The sequence below is a fragment of the Chiloscyllium plagiosum genome, unplaced genomic scaffold (assembly GCF_037043375.1).
Source record: "Chiloscyllium plagiosum isolate Xiang-an unplaced genomic scaffold, Cpla_swu_hap1 HiC_scaffold_17, whole genome shotgun sequence".
Taxonomy (NCBI): domain Eukaryota; kingdom Metazoa; phylum Chordata; class Chondrichthyes; order Orectolobiformes; family Hemiscylliidae; genus Chiloscyllium; species Chiloscyllium plagiosum.
Window position 1 is genome coordinate 58,288,176 of NW_028270155.1, and position 16,301 is coordinate 58,304,476.

At 40.9% G+C, this 16,301-nt stretch overlaps 1 protein-coding gene across 5 annotated transcripts in view; it reads right to left on the reverse strand.

The window, feature by feature from the left end:
- The window catches only part of fhod1 (formin homology 2 domain containing 1), a 320,810-nt gene that overhangs the window by 18,259 nt on the left and 286,250 nt on the right, over positions 1-16,301 (reverse strand). For all 5 annotated transcript variants that reach the window (XM_043707127.2, XM_043707126.2, XM_087995958.1 and 2 more), the window contains 6 exons: positions 11,430-11,585; positions 9,128-9,310; positions 8,347-8,466; positions 8,092-8,253; positions 6,331-6,521; positions 2,565-2,757 (listed from right to left, as the gene is read on the reverse strand). In XM_043707127.2, the coding sequence (XP_043563062.2) occupies positions 2,565-2,757; positions 6,331-6,521; positions 8,092-8,253; positions 8,347-8,466; positions 9,128-9,310; positions 11,430-11,585 (1,005 nt within the window). The remainder of the gene's footprint in view (positions 1-2,564; positions 2,758-6,330; positions 6,522-8,091; positions 8,254-8,346; positions 8,467-9,127; positions 9,311-11,429; positions 11,586-16,301) is intronic.

Consider the following 16,301-nt stretch of genomic DNA (forward strand, 5'->3'; position numbering starts at 1 on the left):
CCCTGTAGCTACCTTGTTTCTTTTACCAATCACTTTAAAATAGTGGTTCCTTCTTATTGACCTTCCTGCCATCAATGGTAGCAGTTTCTCCCTATATACTAATCAACACCCCTCATGACTTTGATTACCTATGAACAAGGAGTAGGCCATTCAGCCCCTCAAGCCAGCTTTACCATTCAAAACCCAAACTCCATATTCAAGCCTGCCCTCGTGAGCTTCTGCTCACTTGTTGGTCAATAATCTCTTTATCACTGCCATGAAAGTATTCAATGACTTGTATCAATTCTGCCTTCAGTTTTCTCTTCTCCAACCTGTCCATGCAATTGAAGCCTCTCATCCTGGGAATAGGACACGAACAGAAATAGGCCATTCAGCCCTTTGAAGCCCATTCACCATTTAGAGACATCACAGCTGATCTCCGACACAACATAACCTGTTTGTACTATCCCTTGATGTTTTTAATATGTAGATAATTATCAACTCAGTTGTGAATATACTCAATGACTAAGTTTCCACAGCTCGGGGGCAGAGATTTTCAAAGATTCAGTACTTGCTAAATGAAGAAATTTCTCCTCTTCTCATCCCTAAATGGCCTGCCTTAGGGAGAAGGTACAGAAGCCAGAACACACGCACCAGCCGGCTTCACAACAGTTTCTACCCTCCTGTTGTTAGAATACTGAATGGACTCACAAACTCCTAACATTCTCCTGTACCTGTGTTTTTGTTTTTGCTGCTGTTTACCTATTATTTACTTATCTATGCTACTCCAGTCACTGAATGATCTTCCCTCTGTGTCAACCCTGACAATCTAGGTAAAAAGGTGGGATTTTTAATAAAATTACATTCCATTTTTCTAAACTCGAGACATTAGAAATAACCTAAAACTTATAATACCATGATTACTATTCCCTCAATTTTCCCCTACTGATCCAGCATTACAGAATTCTCCTGAATACACTTCAGAAACTTTTCCCCCTCTCTGCCCTTTAACATATGATCATTCCAGACAATAATAGGATAATTAAAGTTTCCGATTATATAAATCAATAGTTTTTACATCTCCTTCTAATTTTCTTGCAAATTTGTTTCTAAACCATTTTCACTGTTGGTTGACATCGAGAATACACCCAGTAATGTAACGGTACCTCTTTTCTTTAACTTGAAAGAAACAGATTTAATCCTTCACTCCTCTAGAACATCCAATTTCTACTACGCTGTAATATTGTCAGACCTCTACATTTCTTTCCCTCCCCAGCTTTCACGATCACTTTCTACCCAGGAATCTTTACTACCCATGCTCAGTCAGTTTCACCATGGACCTCAACTCTGGTCTCCCTGCTATAGTAAGAACGTTGTGAAACTTGAAAGGGTTCTGATAGATTTACAAGGATGTTGCCAGGGTTGGAGGGTTTGAGCTATAGGAAGAGATTGAAAAGGTTGGGGCTATTTTTCCCAGAACATCAGAGGCTGAGGGGTGACCTTATAGAAGTTCATAATATCATGGGGGCCATGGATAGGGTGAATAGCCAAGGTCTTTTCCCTGAGGTTGGAGAATCCAAAGTTAGAGGGCGCAGATTTAAGGTTAGAGGGGAAAGATTCAATAGGGACCAAGGGGCAACTTTTTGATGCAGAGGGTGGTGCATGTATGGAATGAGCCTCCAGAGGAAGTAGTGGAGGTTAGTACAATTACAACATTTAAAAGGCATCTGGATGGGTTTATGAATAGGAAGGGTTTAGAGGGATATGGGCCAAATGCTGGCAAATGGGACTAGCTTAATTTAGAATATCTGGTTGACATTGACAACTACTTGGACTGAACAGTCTGTTTCCGTGTTGTACATCTCAATGACTATTCTCAATTGTGGGCATGCTGTTGAAGAAATCTTCTTTAAATGTTGCAGTCCATCCTGTAGACTAGACACACCACAGTAACAAAATGGAGGGTTGTGTTGGTGCTGGTGGCACATATGTAGGTGTTTAAGGTGAAAGAGGAGGTGATAATTGAGCGGGCTGCTTTATCCTGAATGCTGTTGAGCTACCCAAACATTGTTGGAGCTATATACATCCAAGAAAGGGGAGACTATTTCAGTACACACCTGGCTGTGCCTTGTAGATGGTGGAGAAGCTTTGGGAAACAAGGTGGTGAGCTACTTACAACAGAACAGTTCACCAGCTGACCTGCACTTATGTGGTTTGCCTGTTTGACTTTCCAGTCAATGAAGAGATCCCAGGATGTTGATGGTCACACCTGTTGTGATGCAAATAAGGCCTTACACCCAATATCAAGTGGGCATAGAGATTATCCAGTCCGACACTGAGATTGGCTATTTTTAGATCAAATTCGTCTTAACTCCATATTAGCTTCCAATTGTCTCTTCCAGTGACAAACTAAGACCAACAAGTGGGGAGCAAAAATACTGTCCTGTATTAGCATTTTAATCAACAGAAAAACATAGCCTTGTAAAATTGCAGCACCAAAGCTATTTCAATAAAACTGCATTCAATTGTAATTGTTCTCTTTTAAAAAAAAAACTGGAGATAGAGTTAATTTTAAATCAGCATACCTCTGTGATCATTTTCCCCCTTGTCTTGTTCCTCTCTCGATATGCAGCCCTCTTCTGTTTCTGCTGCAGGACCCGTTCTCTGGTGGTCCGATATTCTAGTGCAAACTCACTAATTATTTTACAGAACCTGGTAATCTTCAGCTCTCGGGCAGAGTTGGAAGGATGGCCCAGGTAGAGCAGAAAAGAATGGAACCTGGAAGAAATGGCGACATGAATTTGGAATTACTCTTCACAGTTGAAATTACAAAGGTAATTCCATGGGTTTTCGATTGAGTTACCATAGTGATGGTACACAAGCTTGATATGGGGCCTCTAGGGTCCAGGCAAAGTGCTTTTGCTTTCAGTGATTAATGATGAATGTAGCAACTTTCACACATCAGATTCCTCCACAAGAGTGCACCAAAGCTCAAGAATGCAAGTTGACAGCCTTCACTGCAACGATCTTGTTCTCTTTAACTGGTTTCAATGGTAGGGGAAATTTGTTACAGACAGGAGTATTTTGTGAAACAAATTGCTGACTGACAATGGCTCCACATACACAAGGGGCTAAAAACTGGCTCTAAATTACTTTTTGCTCCTTGTTGAATTTAATGTTTCGGTTGACAACAATTCTGTGGTTTTGGATCTGTCTGTATTTCTTTGTGTGTGGAAGTTTTTATCTCATGCTATAATTATGCAAACTCCATTAACATTCTGAAGGGACGTTTTTTCCCCCATTGAGCTAGAAGTGAGAAGCAAAGAGATTAATCAAGGTGAGGGATGTTAATGCTGCAAATGGAACACTTTTGTTTTTGTGCCCAGACTATTTTTCTCTTCGAACATTCACCGATAAGACACTGCTATCAATACACTGTCTGAACGTTAGCAATTGTAATAAGGTCAGCCAGGCGGTCATCATAGAATATGAGTTCCCTGATTGGGGCTGTTAATCTGGTCCAATCAAGGACTCCTGGCTGACAGATATAAAGAGTGTCTGTGATCACATAGCATTTGCCCTTTTGTGAAGGGCACTGCTTGTCACTGGCCACTCGGGTGTTTTCCTATCTTCCTGGTGGTGGAAATTGAATAAAGATTCGTCTCCCTTGTGTCTCTCACTGTGTCTCACACCTGCACACACACACCATGGGTGCTGGGGGGGGGGGGGGGGGGGGAGAAAAGTGTGTCTGACATCCTGTTCACTCAGAGCTAGCTCTGAAAGAGCTGGATCAGCATCAACAACTCTCCACTTGTAAGTAAAGGGTGACTTGGTCACAGAATACCAGCCTCTGTGGAGCTATTTCACCAACCTCAGAGGTTTCTCCATTCCCCACATCAGTTGTCTATGGTTGACTTTGAGAGAGGCAGTGAATTTAGAGCCAATTACACCTAAATTAGTGTCCTAGGGGCCAAGCAGACTAGAAACTGGGGAGAGCTGATTCAGGCTCATTGCATTTCGGACCCATAGAAGTTGCAAAGGGAATTTGTAACCCTCCCATAAGATTATATTGGCTTTAAGCAAACAATATACAGAAATGTATAGTATTGAAATGTCACCCACAGCCAACAAAAGTTTATAATTTACTATTTTTCATTGAGAAATTAATTCCTTAGAAAATCCCCTGCAACCTTTTCAGTCACCTGATTTGTCTTACAGCTGACAGAGTGGGCACAGAGGGATCACGATTAGTCTCAGTAGTTCGCCACTAGGAGGCACCAGGTTGTTTCTGGAAATAACTGAGTCACAATAAAAGCCTTAACTAATCAAAACAGTTCAGCTGAAATCATAAGCAGAATAGGTTCACCTTTCCACAGCACTTATCATTTGTGCAGTAATGTTTTGTGCAGTTGTATCATTCCCAAAAAGGTATTTTATTGTCCAAAACACAGCAGTGTGTCTCTGTCGGGCTCAGTGCAGTAGTACAATAGTGCCACTTTCAAGGAGTAATTGCAAGAGTCTGGAAATTATAGTTTTTTGAGAATATTTTCTATTGAGCCTGAAAAGTTCTGTTGGACTTGTTACATGTCCCCCACTCTGGACTATCCTTACCATCTGAAACTACTGTGTTTCATACTTCCTTTATTTGTATTCATTCCCAGGATGACAGAGTAACCAACTATCGCCCATCCCTATGTATCCCTATCATATTCCTGTTTCCAGAGTCACAGAGACTAGGTAAGGATGGCAGATTTTCTTCCCTAAAGGGCAATAATAAATAACATTGGTTTTGACAACCAAAACAGATCAGTATTTTCATGGTCACCATTTCTGAGACTAGCTTTTTATTCGAGATGTGTTTAATTGAATTTGAATCCATGTGTCCAGATCATTAGTCCAGGCCTCCTCATTAGCATAATGCCATGATCTTCTCTCTTCCTCCCCTGAAGCTAATGGCTCCTCTCTGCAGTGGTTTCACAGTACTGGCTGCCCTCAAGTGATTCACTTCAATGCAATGTCTTTATAGACTGTTCAACCCTGAAATCATCACAGCTGCAATTCCAGAATGAACTGCGGGGCAGTGACCAAGGATGTGAAATCTGATGGATTGTATTTGTTGAGCCTGTAGCACCATGCAGAGTAGCTACCCCAGTGTAATAGCAGAAACTCCTGTGTTCTGTACGGTTCAGTTACTCACTGTATCCTCCTTTTTGTTGCTAAGTGAGTGGAAGTGAACCTTCTGGGGCTTGCAGTTTGGTCTCTCTTCCACATCCAAAACCATACAATGCAACTGCAAGCTTTTTTCTATAACCTACTGTATCACACCTGGATCTTAGCAAAATACAGATGTATCTTAATCTTTGAATGTGCTTTCAACAAGTGATAGGCACCAAAAACTAAATGACACTTCATATGAGGGTGAGTGGACGGGGGAGAGAAGGTGGTTGGAATTAGTAATTTCCAAAAATAATACTTTATGGGAATTCGTGATGCATAACCTCTGCCTTTCTAGATCCATGGTGCTTGTTTGAACTTAAATTTTCAATGTAATAACAATGATCATAATAATGAGGAGGCAGTGTGTGTTGAAGTTCCAACCTAATGTGGCACAGCATATGGCATGATGATTTTTATTTGGCCTTACTGAGTATTAGTGAGGCCATTAACTTAGAAAGAGAAAGAGAGAGAAAGATAGGTAGATAGATAGATGGGTAGGTAGATTGTGACAGAGAGAGAGACAGACAGACAAACACAGAAAACAACTGAAAGAGACAGGGACAGCTAGCCTGACGAAACAGAGAGAGAGAGAGAGAGAGAGAGAGAGAAACAGACAGAGAAAAAGAGAGAGACACACAGACAGAGAGTGATAGAGAGAGAGAGAGAAAAAAAGAAAGACAGAAAGACAATTCTGAGAGAAAGAGAGACACACAGAGAGACAGACAGAGACACAGTGAATCTGACCAAGCCGATAATCAGGAACCTTTTCACACTAAAGGAAATCTGAAATGATCCACCCTGGAAAGCTGTGGATCCTTCGTTAGTTGGAATTTTCAAGACTGAGTTCAATAGTTTTTTTTAAAAAAATATGTAAAGACATCAACAGATATGGGGCAAGGTTGGGAATAGAGCTGAGGTTCAATGCGAACATATTCCATCTGAATTGTGGAACTGAATGGCCTACTCTTAATGTTTTTGGCTGTAATGATGGTCCTCACCATTGTAATAAAGTAAAGCAACTTATGGACAATCACTTAGATGCCAGTTCATTGAAAGACTGCTGATTGTAGAATGGGTTTTTACTTTTAACAGAAATCTCACCAATAAATGTATTTCAATGTTAATGATTCTGACCTGTTTATAATTCGACGATGTACCACTTTGAGGATTATAATCCTTTCCGTGCTGTCCTTCAGAAATTCAGTCATTTTATTTTTTAAAACAGGCTTGGTTTCATGCTTAGCTATGACCTTCAGGTGATCCCACGAAGCTTTACATTTTCTTTCCAGCTGAACAAGGCTTTCTGCCAACTGATCAAAGTCAATCTGTGAATGCAGACAAGAGAATGTGAGACATGAGCAACTCAGGAACAATGTCCCATCAGAACTGAACACCTTTGCAGCTAAAAGCAGAAGCACAAATCAGCAGCACGAGTTATGAACTGTAGCTGCTCCCATCAAATGTGGCACATTGGTCAGAAGGGCATTGCATTTGGTTTATTAAATGATCAGTGGAAATGAAAATGCTGTAGATCTGTACATGTGCAGAGGGCAACTTGAAAAGACCCAAAATATGCAAAACAGTCCAATATACCACAAATTCCATTTGTTAAGAAAAACCTGAGACCATACAATTCATTATCATATTGGACTGCATTCTTGGACTGTACATTATAGAATGTCAGACCCTTTTCCACATTGTTTTGCTTTTCTGCAAAATTTCAAAAAGTCCCTCGCAACATCATGAGCAACAGCTTCCGTAAAACTGCATTTCAGCTGCAGCTCACCCATTACAGACATAGATTTTGCCACCTCCCGTGCTTTGAATTTGGGCAGTCCTGCTTTAACTCTTCATTGCTGTCTTGTCAGGATGGTAAGGATGGTTTGAGGAATGCTGCAAGCCCAGCTGCAGTCCGTCCTGGTGCATTGAAAATTTTAGGACTTCGACCTACACTAGCTGAATGCAATGGCAACAACAACCTGCATTATGTGGCCGTTTAACACAGCAACATTTTCCAAGATCCTTCAAAGGAGCATAATGAGACAATAATGGACATCAAGACATTTCTTCATCATCCACCTGTTCAAATAAATACCTATTTTAAAGAGTGGAAAGGTGAAAGGAAATGGGCAGGGAATTTCAGACATTGTGACAAGTTGGCTAAAGTTATAACTTCCGATTTATAGGATGGATATTATGAGGGTGCATGAAGGTTATGATTGGAAGCGTGGATGGGACCGAAACTGTCTTGCCTTTCAGCCAGGCAGTAGATATGTTTCTCAGGTTGAATTAAAACATTGATAGAGCTGAGTATCAGAAACCTTTCTGTGTAGCTATCTTTGTATCAATCATGCAGTTTGGAATATTTAATACCACTAGGTGTATGAAAGAGAAAATAGCAAATTTAGCAGCATCGTCATCCTGCATCAAACCTTAGCATGCTGTGAAACAAACAACAGAAAGTGTTGGAGAAACTCAGCAGGTCTGTGGAGCGTGATGATGTGGAGAAGCCGGTGGACTGGTGTGGACAAAGTCAAAAATCACACAACACCAGGTTATATTGCAACAGGTTTAGAGTGCTGCTCCTTCTTCAGGTGGTTAAGGAGCAGTGCTCTGAAAGCTAGTGCTTCCAAATAAACCTGTTGGACTATATACTGGTGTTGTGTGATTTTTAACTTTGTGGAGAGTGAAACAGATTTAATCTTTCGAGTCCAAAGACTCTTCTTCGGTATTGAGTTCCAATTAGGACTCTCTCTCGGGCTCTCTCTCTCTTCCCCCCCCCCCCCCCACTGGAGTTGCTAAATTTCTCCAGCATTCTGTTTTTAGTTCCAGATTTCCAGTGTCAACTCTATTTTGCTTTTATTTCAACTCAGTGGGTGTCTTCTTGGCACTTACTTTAGCAGATCTCGTGATTGCTGCAATCTCAGAATACACATCTGTTGTGTCTGGGAATTTCTCCACCACAAGGTTACACATGTGATACAGTAAAGATTGCCTCTGAAGTGTATCCTTCACCTCAGACACTTTCTCCAGATAACTCAGCTCGAATCCTTTGGCCTAGGGGAGAAAAGAAACAAGACCTAATATGTAAGCATTCATGAGGGCTTCATACAGGCATTCCATTATCCTGAAATGAGATTGGCTTCTTACACTGGAATTGTTCAGAAAATTTCCAATCGCGAGTAGAGTTGCCAAAAGGCATTTAAAGGTTTTATTCTTTGCAAGTTGCTCCATTCCATGCTTCAGGTCAAACAGCGGCTCGGCAATTTCCTACAGCAAGAAGTTAGAAGATTCATTTCAGAAGTTTACATGTAAACTTTTTCAAGGGTCAAACTTGAAGAGACTAAATCAGTAGAAATTATTAAGCAAGCAATCTGAAACATTTGAAAGATTTAGTAAAATGGATTCACAATTTTTCTTGAATTATAGTACCCTCCTAAAAGCATTATCAGGCACCAAGTTTATAGCTGCAAATCCAATTGTGGATCAAAGATCAACATGTTCAATGATATAATGTAATGAGTCTTTCAGCATTGTTAACTACCATATGCATGTCAATCTTAATATTTCAATGTTTCTCTTAAACTACAAATAAATGTAACAACATACCCATCTAAGCATCTAGAATTACCAAAGCTGCTTATTATCTTGAACATATCAAGATTTGGATTGATCACAACTGATAAATTACATTACATTCTGCATGCTATTAACTCGCTGTGTCTCTACTTATATATGGTATTTTTATGGATTGTATCGTACATAATACAGAAATGTTTATTTATAGTCTTCCCCAATGAATTACCTTTCAATTCTGACATTACACAAAATCCAGAACTCTGTAGAAAATCCAGTATATGAGATTACATTTCTTTTTAAAGCTATAACATTCCATAGCAATGTAGCACAAAGATTCAATAACAATTCCCACCTTTTCCATGAGCTCATAGTCCAATTTGAAAGCCCAGAGTTGAAGCCTGGCTGTAATCCCATTGATTGACGACAGGGTTAAAAGGAACTGTTCTGCCGTTCCCAAAGGAATGTCGGGATTCACCAACTGAGCTTCTTGGATCTTCTGTTTCTCCTCTTCTGTGGGCACCATGGTCAATATTTTCTGTTAGAAAACAGGAGGTGGAAGGATGGTGGGGTTATCAGTGGGTAATTGCATCATTTGACACATTAACTAAATATAATTAAGTTATTTTGAAAAATTCATCCTTCAACTGATTAGGATTGGTCTTTATATGTGTTTATTTTAGAACAGTTGTACTGTGAACCGAATAGCCAGTTAGCTCAGCCAGTTAGAGGGCCAGCGTGTTGCTTGGTGTGTGTCAGTGCAGGCTTTTAATGGTTTCTGACTGCGTTCATTTTGGAGCTTGTGTCCTTGCCCTGCCCCACATGGGACTTAGCCATCGTTCAGTAAATAGTTGCCAAGGACCAGTCTTCAAGGACAAAGAAGAAACATTTCAAACATTAATATCCTTTTATCTCCACAACGAACTCCTATTAATATTTTTAAAAAGCCTCTTTAAAGGATGAGTTATATAAACTGAAATAATTTTTTTTTCGGCAAGGGCATTATAAAACATGAAACCAAGGAGAGTGTAAATGGAGTTAAGAGACAGATCAGTCTTGATCTAATCAAGTGGCAGAACAGGCTTGAGAGATTATGAACTGCTCCTGTTCCTAAACAACTGACTCTCCCTGGTTAAACACAATGATATATTATGTTACTATTAAGTTACATTCACATTCTACTTTGAGAATGAATTGACAACAGGAGCAACTGAAAGTGCCCCAGAGCACACTTATGAAGCATCAGAAAAACTGAAATATCATTGTCACAGTGAGCTGTGTAACATTAGGATAATGCAATTTTACAAGAGTTCTTGCGAACAGCTAATGTATTCTGTTCTTACTGCTGATGTCACACTTTATCAGAATGACATAATCTGTGATGACCCAGATAATACACTGATCTCACCATCAGCCATTCAAAGTTCTCTACTAAAGCTGAACTCATGCAGACATATCTCTGTCTACTTATCTTTGAGATTCACAGGCCCCCAGCTTTTAGTCTTTGTTACGAATGGCAACACAAATGAAAATAAAAGTGAGGAAGAATGAGTCTTAGAGGTGAGCACTATTAGAGGTGAACACTAAATATTTATGGATAAACAAGGAATGAAGTTCCTCACCCAATGTTTGGTCTCAGTCAGATTTCAAAGTCCCTATAATGGATAAGCCCCCACACACCAAGATAATGGATGCTGGCAGGTAATTGAGCCTCCAAGGTTTTGCCATACATATTTTATAAATTAGCTATAGGAATAAATATAAACACATTACAAACAGCATAAATTGAATTTAATCCTCTTGGGTTGAAGAGTTGGCAAGATTTGTGGAGGCTCCATTATATCTTGCTGTATTCCCAGATGGCAGAAGGAGAGAGGATGAGAAAGGAGACAACTAATGGATCTATTGAGGTCTTTCCCAAGAATGAAGGTTGGTAACTAATCTTGGGGTGAACTAGCAAGGTGGAATTAGTGTTGATTATAGAGCATGAAGCAGAGGAGAACCATTGGGTCTAATCCCTTTTTTTTGGTGCAGAGGAATTAGACTTGGCTTGTCACATTTTGGAGGATTTCTAAAGTATAAATCAGCAATGAAATTCGATTTAATTTTGAAAACATGAACAGTTCCTGGCTGAATTGCTTGTCAGCACACCATGTTTAGTCACATTTGTCTGCACTTAAAAAAAAAACACATTGCATGTATGCCATGTCATGCTGCCAGTTCAGTAACCTCCACAGTGAATGTGCTGGAATTTCCAGAGCGACAAGTTGATATTAGTTATAAAAATGACCTGAGTGGCACACAGCAAAACATCCTTTTGCTAGAGACTGAATTTTATTTGGTTGCTTTGCACTTTGTTAGTTTGAATGAAAGTTAGCAATGATGTGTGGCTGCAGGGGTGACTGAGGGAGAGCACCAAAGTGTTCAATCTCTGGGCATCACGGTGTGAGTAAGCTTTAGTAGATCAACTTGTCTTTTCCTGCCCATAAATTTCATACATCTGTATGAAATCTGAATTCAAGTACTAACTGATGCATGCCAATGGTGGAGCAAGCAATGGTTGCAACCTAATATTCCCATTTGTGTTCTTGTCCTTTGTTAAATTGATGTACTCCCCCAATGCCCCAGGCCTACAGGTTCAAGTTTACTTGCCTTACCTCAATACCTTCCTTGTTTATGGCATATTCATCAAAGTTGAGGATGGCATTTTTGATGATATGAACCGGTGGTAATACTGTGAGCCCAATGTTAATTGCATTACTCCTCTTTGGGTCCAGCACGATTACTTCTTGCCTCTTGGCATCTGTTCCTTTCTAGAAATTAAAACAGCAACACCAAGGTGAAGTTTGGTTGTTTCATTTTATTAAAAATATATATATATATTTGAAGCACAATAGCCACTGTACTGTTGGGCCATTTGTGGATATATTGGAGGATTGTCACATTTTGGAGGATTTCTAAAGTATAAATCAGCAATGAAATTAGATTTAATTTTGAAAACATGAACAGTTCCTGGCTGAATTGCTTGTCCTCAAAGTATATCCACTGTTTGTGTTGATATTCATCATCACCGTCCATCTATTATGAAATAAATTCAGTCAAGACAATTATAAGCTGCAGCGTGGACAGGAAGCAGGTAGGTTGTTAGCTCTCACTATTCCTTGAGCATGAGTTTCCTTGGATCAATTCTTGAGGATTTTCACGGAAAAGTGGGTGATTGTAGATCTTTTGTGTACTCCAGAAACTCCCCCTATTTTCCTTAGGGTCGGTCCCGCCCCGTGGCCCAACATTTCAACTCCCCCTCCCACTCTGCCGAGGACATGGAGGTCCTGGGCCTCCTTCACCGCCGCTCCCTCACCACCAGACGCCTGGAGGAAGAACGCCTCATCTTCCGCCTCGGAACACTTCAACCCAAGGGCATCAATATGGACTTCAACAGCTTCTTCATTTCCCCTTCCCCCACCTCATCCTAGTTTCAAACTTCCAGCTCCGCACCGTCCCCTTGACTTGTCTGGACTTGTCCGACCTGCCTAGCTCCTTTTCCACCTATCCACTCCACCCTCTCCTCCCTGACCTATCACCTTCATCCCCTCCCCCACTCACCTATTGTACTCTATGCTACTTTCTCCCCACCCCCACCCTCCTCTAGCTTATCTCTCCACGCTTCAGGCTCTCTGCCTTTATTCCTGATGAAGGGCTTTTGCCCGAAACGTCGATTTTGCTGCTCGTCGGATGCTGCCTGAATTGCTGTCCTCTTCCAGCACCACTGATCCAGAATCAGAACAAAGGGAAGCCAATTTAAGACTGAGATGAGGAGGAATTTCTTCTCTCGGAAGTTGAGAGTCTTTGGAGCTCTTTACCACAGAGCGCGGAGGGGTAAAGTCCTTGTATATATTTAAGGCTGAGATAGAAAGATTTTTGATCAGTTGGGGAATCAAGGGTTACAGGGAAAGAGCAGGAAAGTGGACGTGAGGAATTTCAGATCCGCAGTGATCCTACTGAACAGCAGAACAGGCTCAAGGGGCCTAACAGCCTACTCCTGTTCCTATTTCTGATGGTCTTATACCTTTTAACATCATTATTCTTCGTTTAGCAGTTAACCATTGTGTATTCCAAAAAAAATTAAAATAACATTTTGACAGTGAGGAGAGATGTGCTGAATTTATCTAATGTTCTTGATAACATTCTTAATGAAGGCAGGCAATATCAGAGGATCCAGACAGGTGGGGTGCGACTGAGCTGAGATTGGCTACAATTTCAGCAGCTGGGCACTGCAGATCCCAACGGCAAACCCTAATCAGTACTGGTCACCTGCTTTTCGCTCAATGGTGACTGTGTTTCCTACAATACAATGGTGATGACATGTCATTGGCTATAAAGCGCTTAGTGACTTTCTGAGATAGTGGAAGTCGGTGTATAAATTGCTAACCTTTCTTTTTGCAGGCAGAGAGTTCTCTCGCACTCACCAGTATATGGTGAAGGAATGGGAAGGACACAGATCCCTGTGCCTCAATAAGGCCTTCATTTTTAATCTGAAATATTTTCTGGTCTGTTAACCTAACATCATGCATATTCATTGGGAACTTTGAAACAAAGCCTTCACAAAAGAATGCCCTAATTTCTGCTCCTATGTCTTGTGGCCTTATGATATCAAAGTGGTATCCACTCACAAAATACTGCTTTTTCGTTTAACACAAAAAAGAAGAAAAATTCTGCACGTGATTATTTCAAAATGTTTGCATTCCACTGATGGTTCACTAATTTTGTCGAGCTAAGTAGTTGAATTATCGAGACTAGGAAACTAAGTTGCATCACTGACCGGCACTGTAATAATGAATTGTAGCTGTTACATGCAATAGGGAGATGATGTGAGTGGTACCCTGCTGGAAGAGCACTTGTATGGACTCTGGATGCGTGTCCTGGTGGCACTCACTTTCAAAAGCCTCATTGATGAATAATGGTTACTGTTCAAAAACTATCTCCTGACCAGTCATATCACTCAGGAGATGAAAAGAGGGGTGAGAATGAGGAAATAAGGAAGAATGAACAAACTTCAATATGATAAGAGTACTATTTGCAAGCCTGGTGATTTCCCTTCAGCCAATGAAGTTCTTTTGTAGTGCAGACGTTGTTGTGAAATAATACACAGAAGCAGCATAAAGGCCTAACCTGAATCAACAAGCACAGCAATCAAAACACCAAAGCCGTCTTCCTGTCTATATTTCAGGCAAAACAGATCTCAACTCCAGCCACTTGCCATCAGAACAACAGGAAGGTCAGTCATTCTTTCCTGGAGCCTGCGGTGTTGGTATTCAGCAGGAAGTACACAGGAATGTCAACCTGTGGTCGTCTTACAATCTACAACTTTGAAAAGGAACAGCAGATGTCCAAACCAAATTGAATTAAAGTAGGCAGGTAAGTGCTATCACTGATAGATACTTACCCAGCATTCATTCATAGTCTACAATAAGGATCGAAAGTACAGACTGACACAGTTCTCACTGTTATGTAAAATATTTTCCTTTCTTCTGTAAAGATCATCTCAACCTTAAGAACATGCGAATTGGGAACAAGAGTATCCAAGGGGCCCCTCCAGCCTGTTCTACCATTCAATACAATCATGGCTCATCTTCTGTTTCAATCCAACTTTCCCACCTATTCCCCAAATCTCTAGATTCCCTGAAACACCCGAAATCTGTCGATCCCAGCCTGGAATGTATTTGATGATGGTGTATTAAGAACCCCTTGCATTGGACAATTTTAAACACTCAAAACCCTTTGAAATGAAGAAATTTCACCTCATTGTGGTCCTCTATGGTTGGCCTCTAATTCTGAGGCTGTGTGCCCCCATAGTAGATCTTCTATCTCAGAATGATGCAGAAATGATAAGTGTTTCTGTGAGAAACAGATGTAATTTCCTGTTGTTTAACATCTACTCCATGCTTCAGCTCTGGCTTCTAGCACGTTGTACAATTTGTTTACTTTTCTCTAAACCCACAGTCAGGCATGAACAATCAACAGACAAATATAATCAAACAAGTGAACACGACACACCCACCTTCTGCCTTGACCACCCAGGAGGAGAAAACTCTCAGTTGCTCCTGTGTCAAAAAACTGCTGCAAAAGGATTACCTCTCATTCCTCTAAACACCACAGAGTATGGGCCCTAGATAAGCGTGAGGTGCTGCATTTTGGAAAGGTAAGTCAGGTATGACTTATATATTGTTGAAAAAAGTGTGGTGCTGGAAAAGCACAGCAGGTCAGGCAACATCCAAGGAGCAAGAGAGTCGACATTTCAGGCATAAGCTTATGCCCAAAACATCGACTCTCCTGGTCCTCGGAAACTGTCTGACCTGCTGTACTTTTGCAGCGCCATACTTTTCAACCTCTGATCTCCAGCATCTGCAGTGCTCACTTGCTCCTAAGACTTATACATTTAATGGTAAGGTCCTGGGAAATACAGGTTCATAGCTCCTTAAAGGTGGAGTTGCAAATAGACAACTTTTATTCGTCAAAGAATTGAGTATAGGAGTTGGGAGGTCATGTTGCTGATGTACGGGACATTGGTTAGGCCGCCTTCCTGTTGGAAGGATTCTGTGAAACTTGAAAGGGTTCAGAAAAGATTTACAAGGGCGTTGCCAGGGTTGGAGGGTTGGAGCTATAGGGAGGGGCTGTTTTTGCTGGACCTTTACAGCCTGAGAGGGGACCTCATGGAGGTTTCTACAATCATGAGGGACATGGATAGGGTGAATAGCTAAGGTCTTTTTCCTGATGTAAGAGAGTCCAAAATTAGGAGGCATAGGTTTAGGATGAGAGGGTAAAGTTTTAAAAGGGACCTAAGGGGCAATGTTTTCACACAGAGGGTGATGCATGTATGGAATGAGTTGCCAGAGGAAGTGGTGGAGGCTGGTACAATTACAACATTTAAACGGCATCTGGATGGGAAGGGTTTCGAGGGATATGGGCCAAATGCTGGTAAATGGGAATAAATTAGCTTAGAATATTTGGTCAGCATGCACAAGTTGGACGGGAGAGTCTATTTCTGTGCTGTACATCTCTATGAGTCTCAGTGTTCAGCCTCCCAGAAAACGCCTTTTTGTCCCAAGAACCAACCTAGTGAACCTCAGGGGTATTACCTCCAATACAAGTCTGTCCCTTCTTCTACATGGAAACGAGCACTGTACACAGTACTCTCGGTGCGGTCTTCTCTAAACCCTGCAAAATGTCAGCAAACCTTCCTTATTCGCGTCTTACCATTCCCTTGCAATCAATGCCAATACAGTCAATTTGCCTTCCTAATTGTTTGCTGTACCTGCAAACCTCAGTGAAAGTAGACTCTCTGAACATCAACATTATTAAGTTTCACATCCTTTAACCAAATTTTGCAATAGATTACATTTTTAGATTAGACTACATTACAGTGTGGAAACAGGCCCTTCGGCCCAACAAGTCCACATCGACCCGCCGAAGCACAATCCACCCATACCCCTACATTTACCCTTGCACCTAACACCACGGGCAATTTAGCA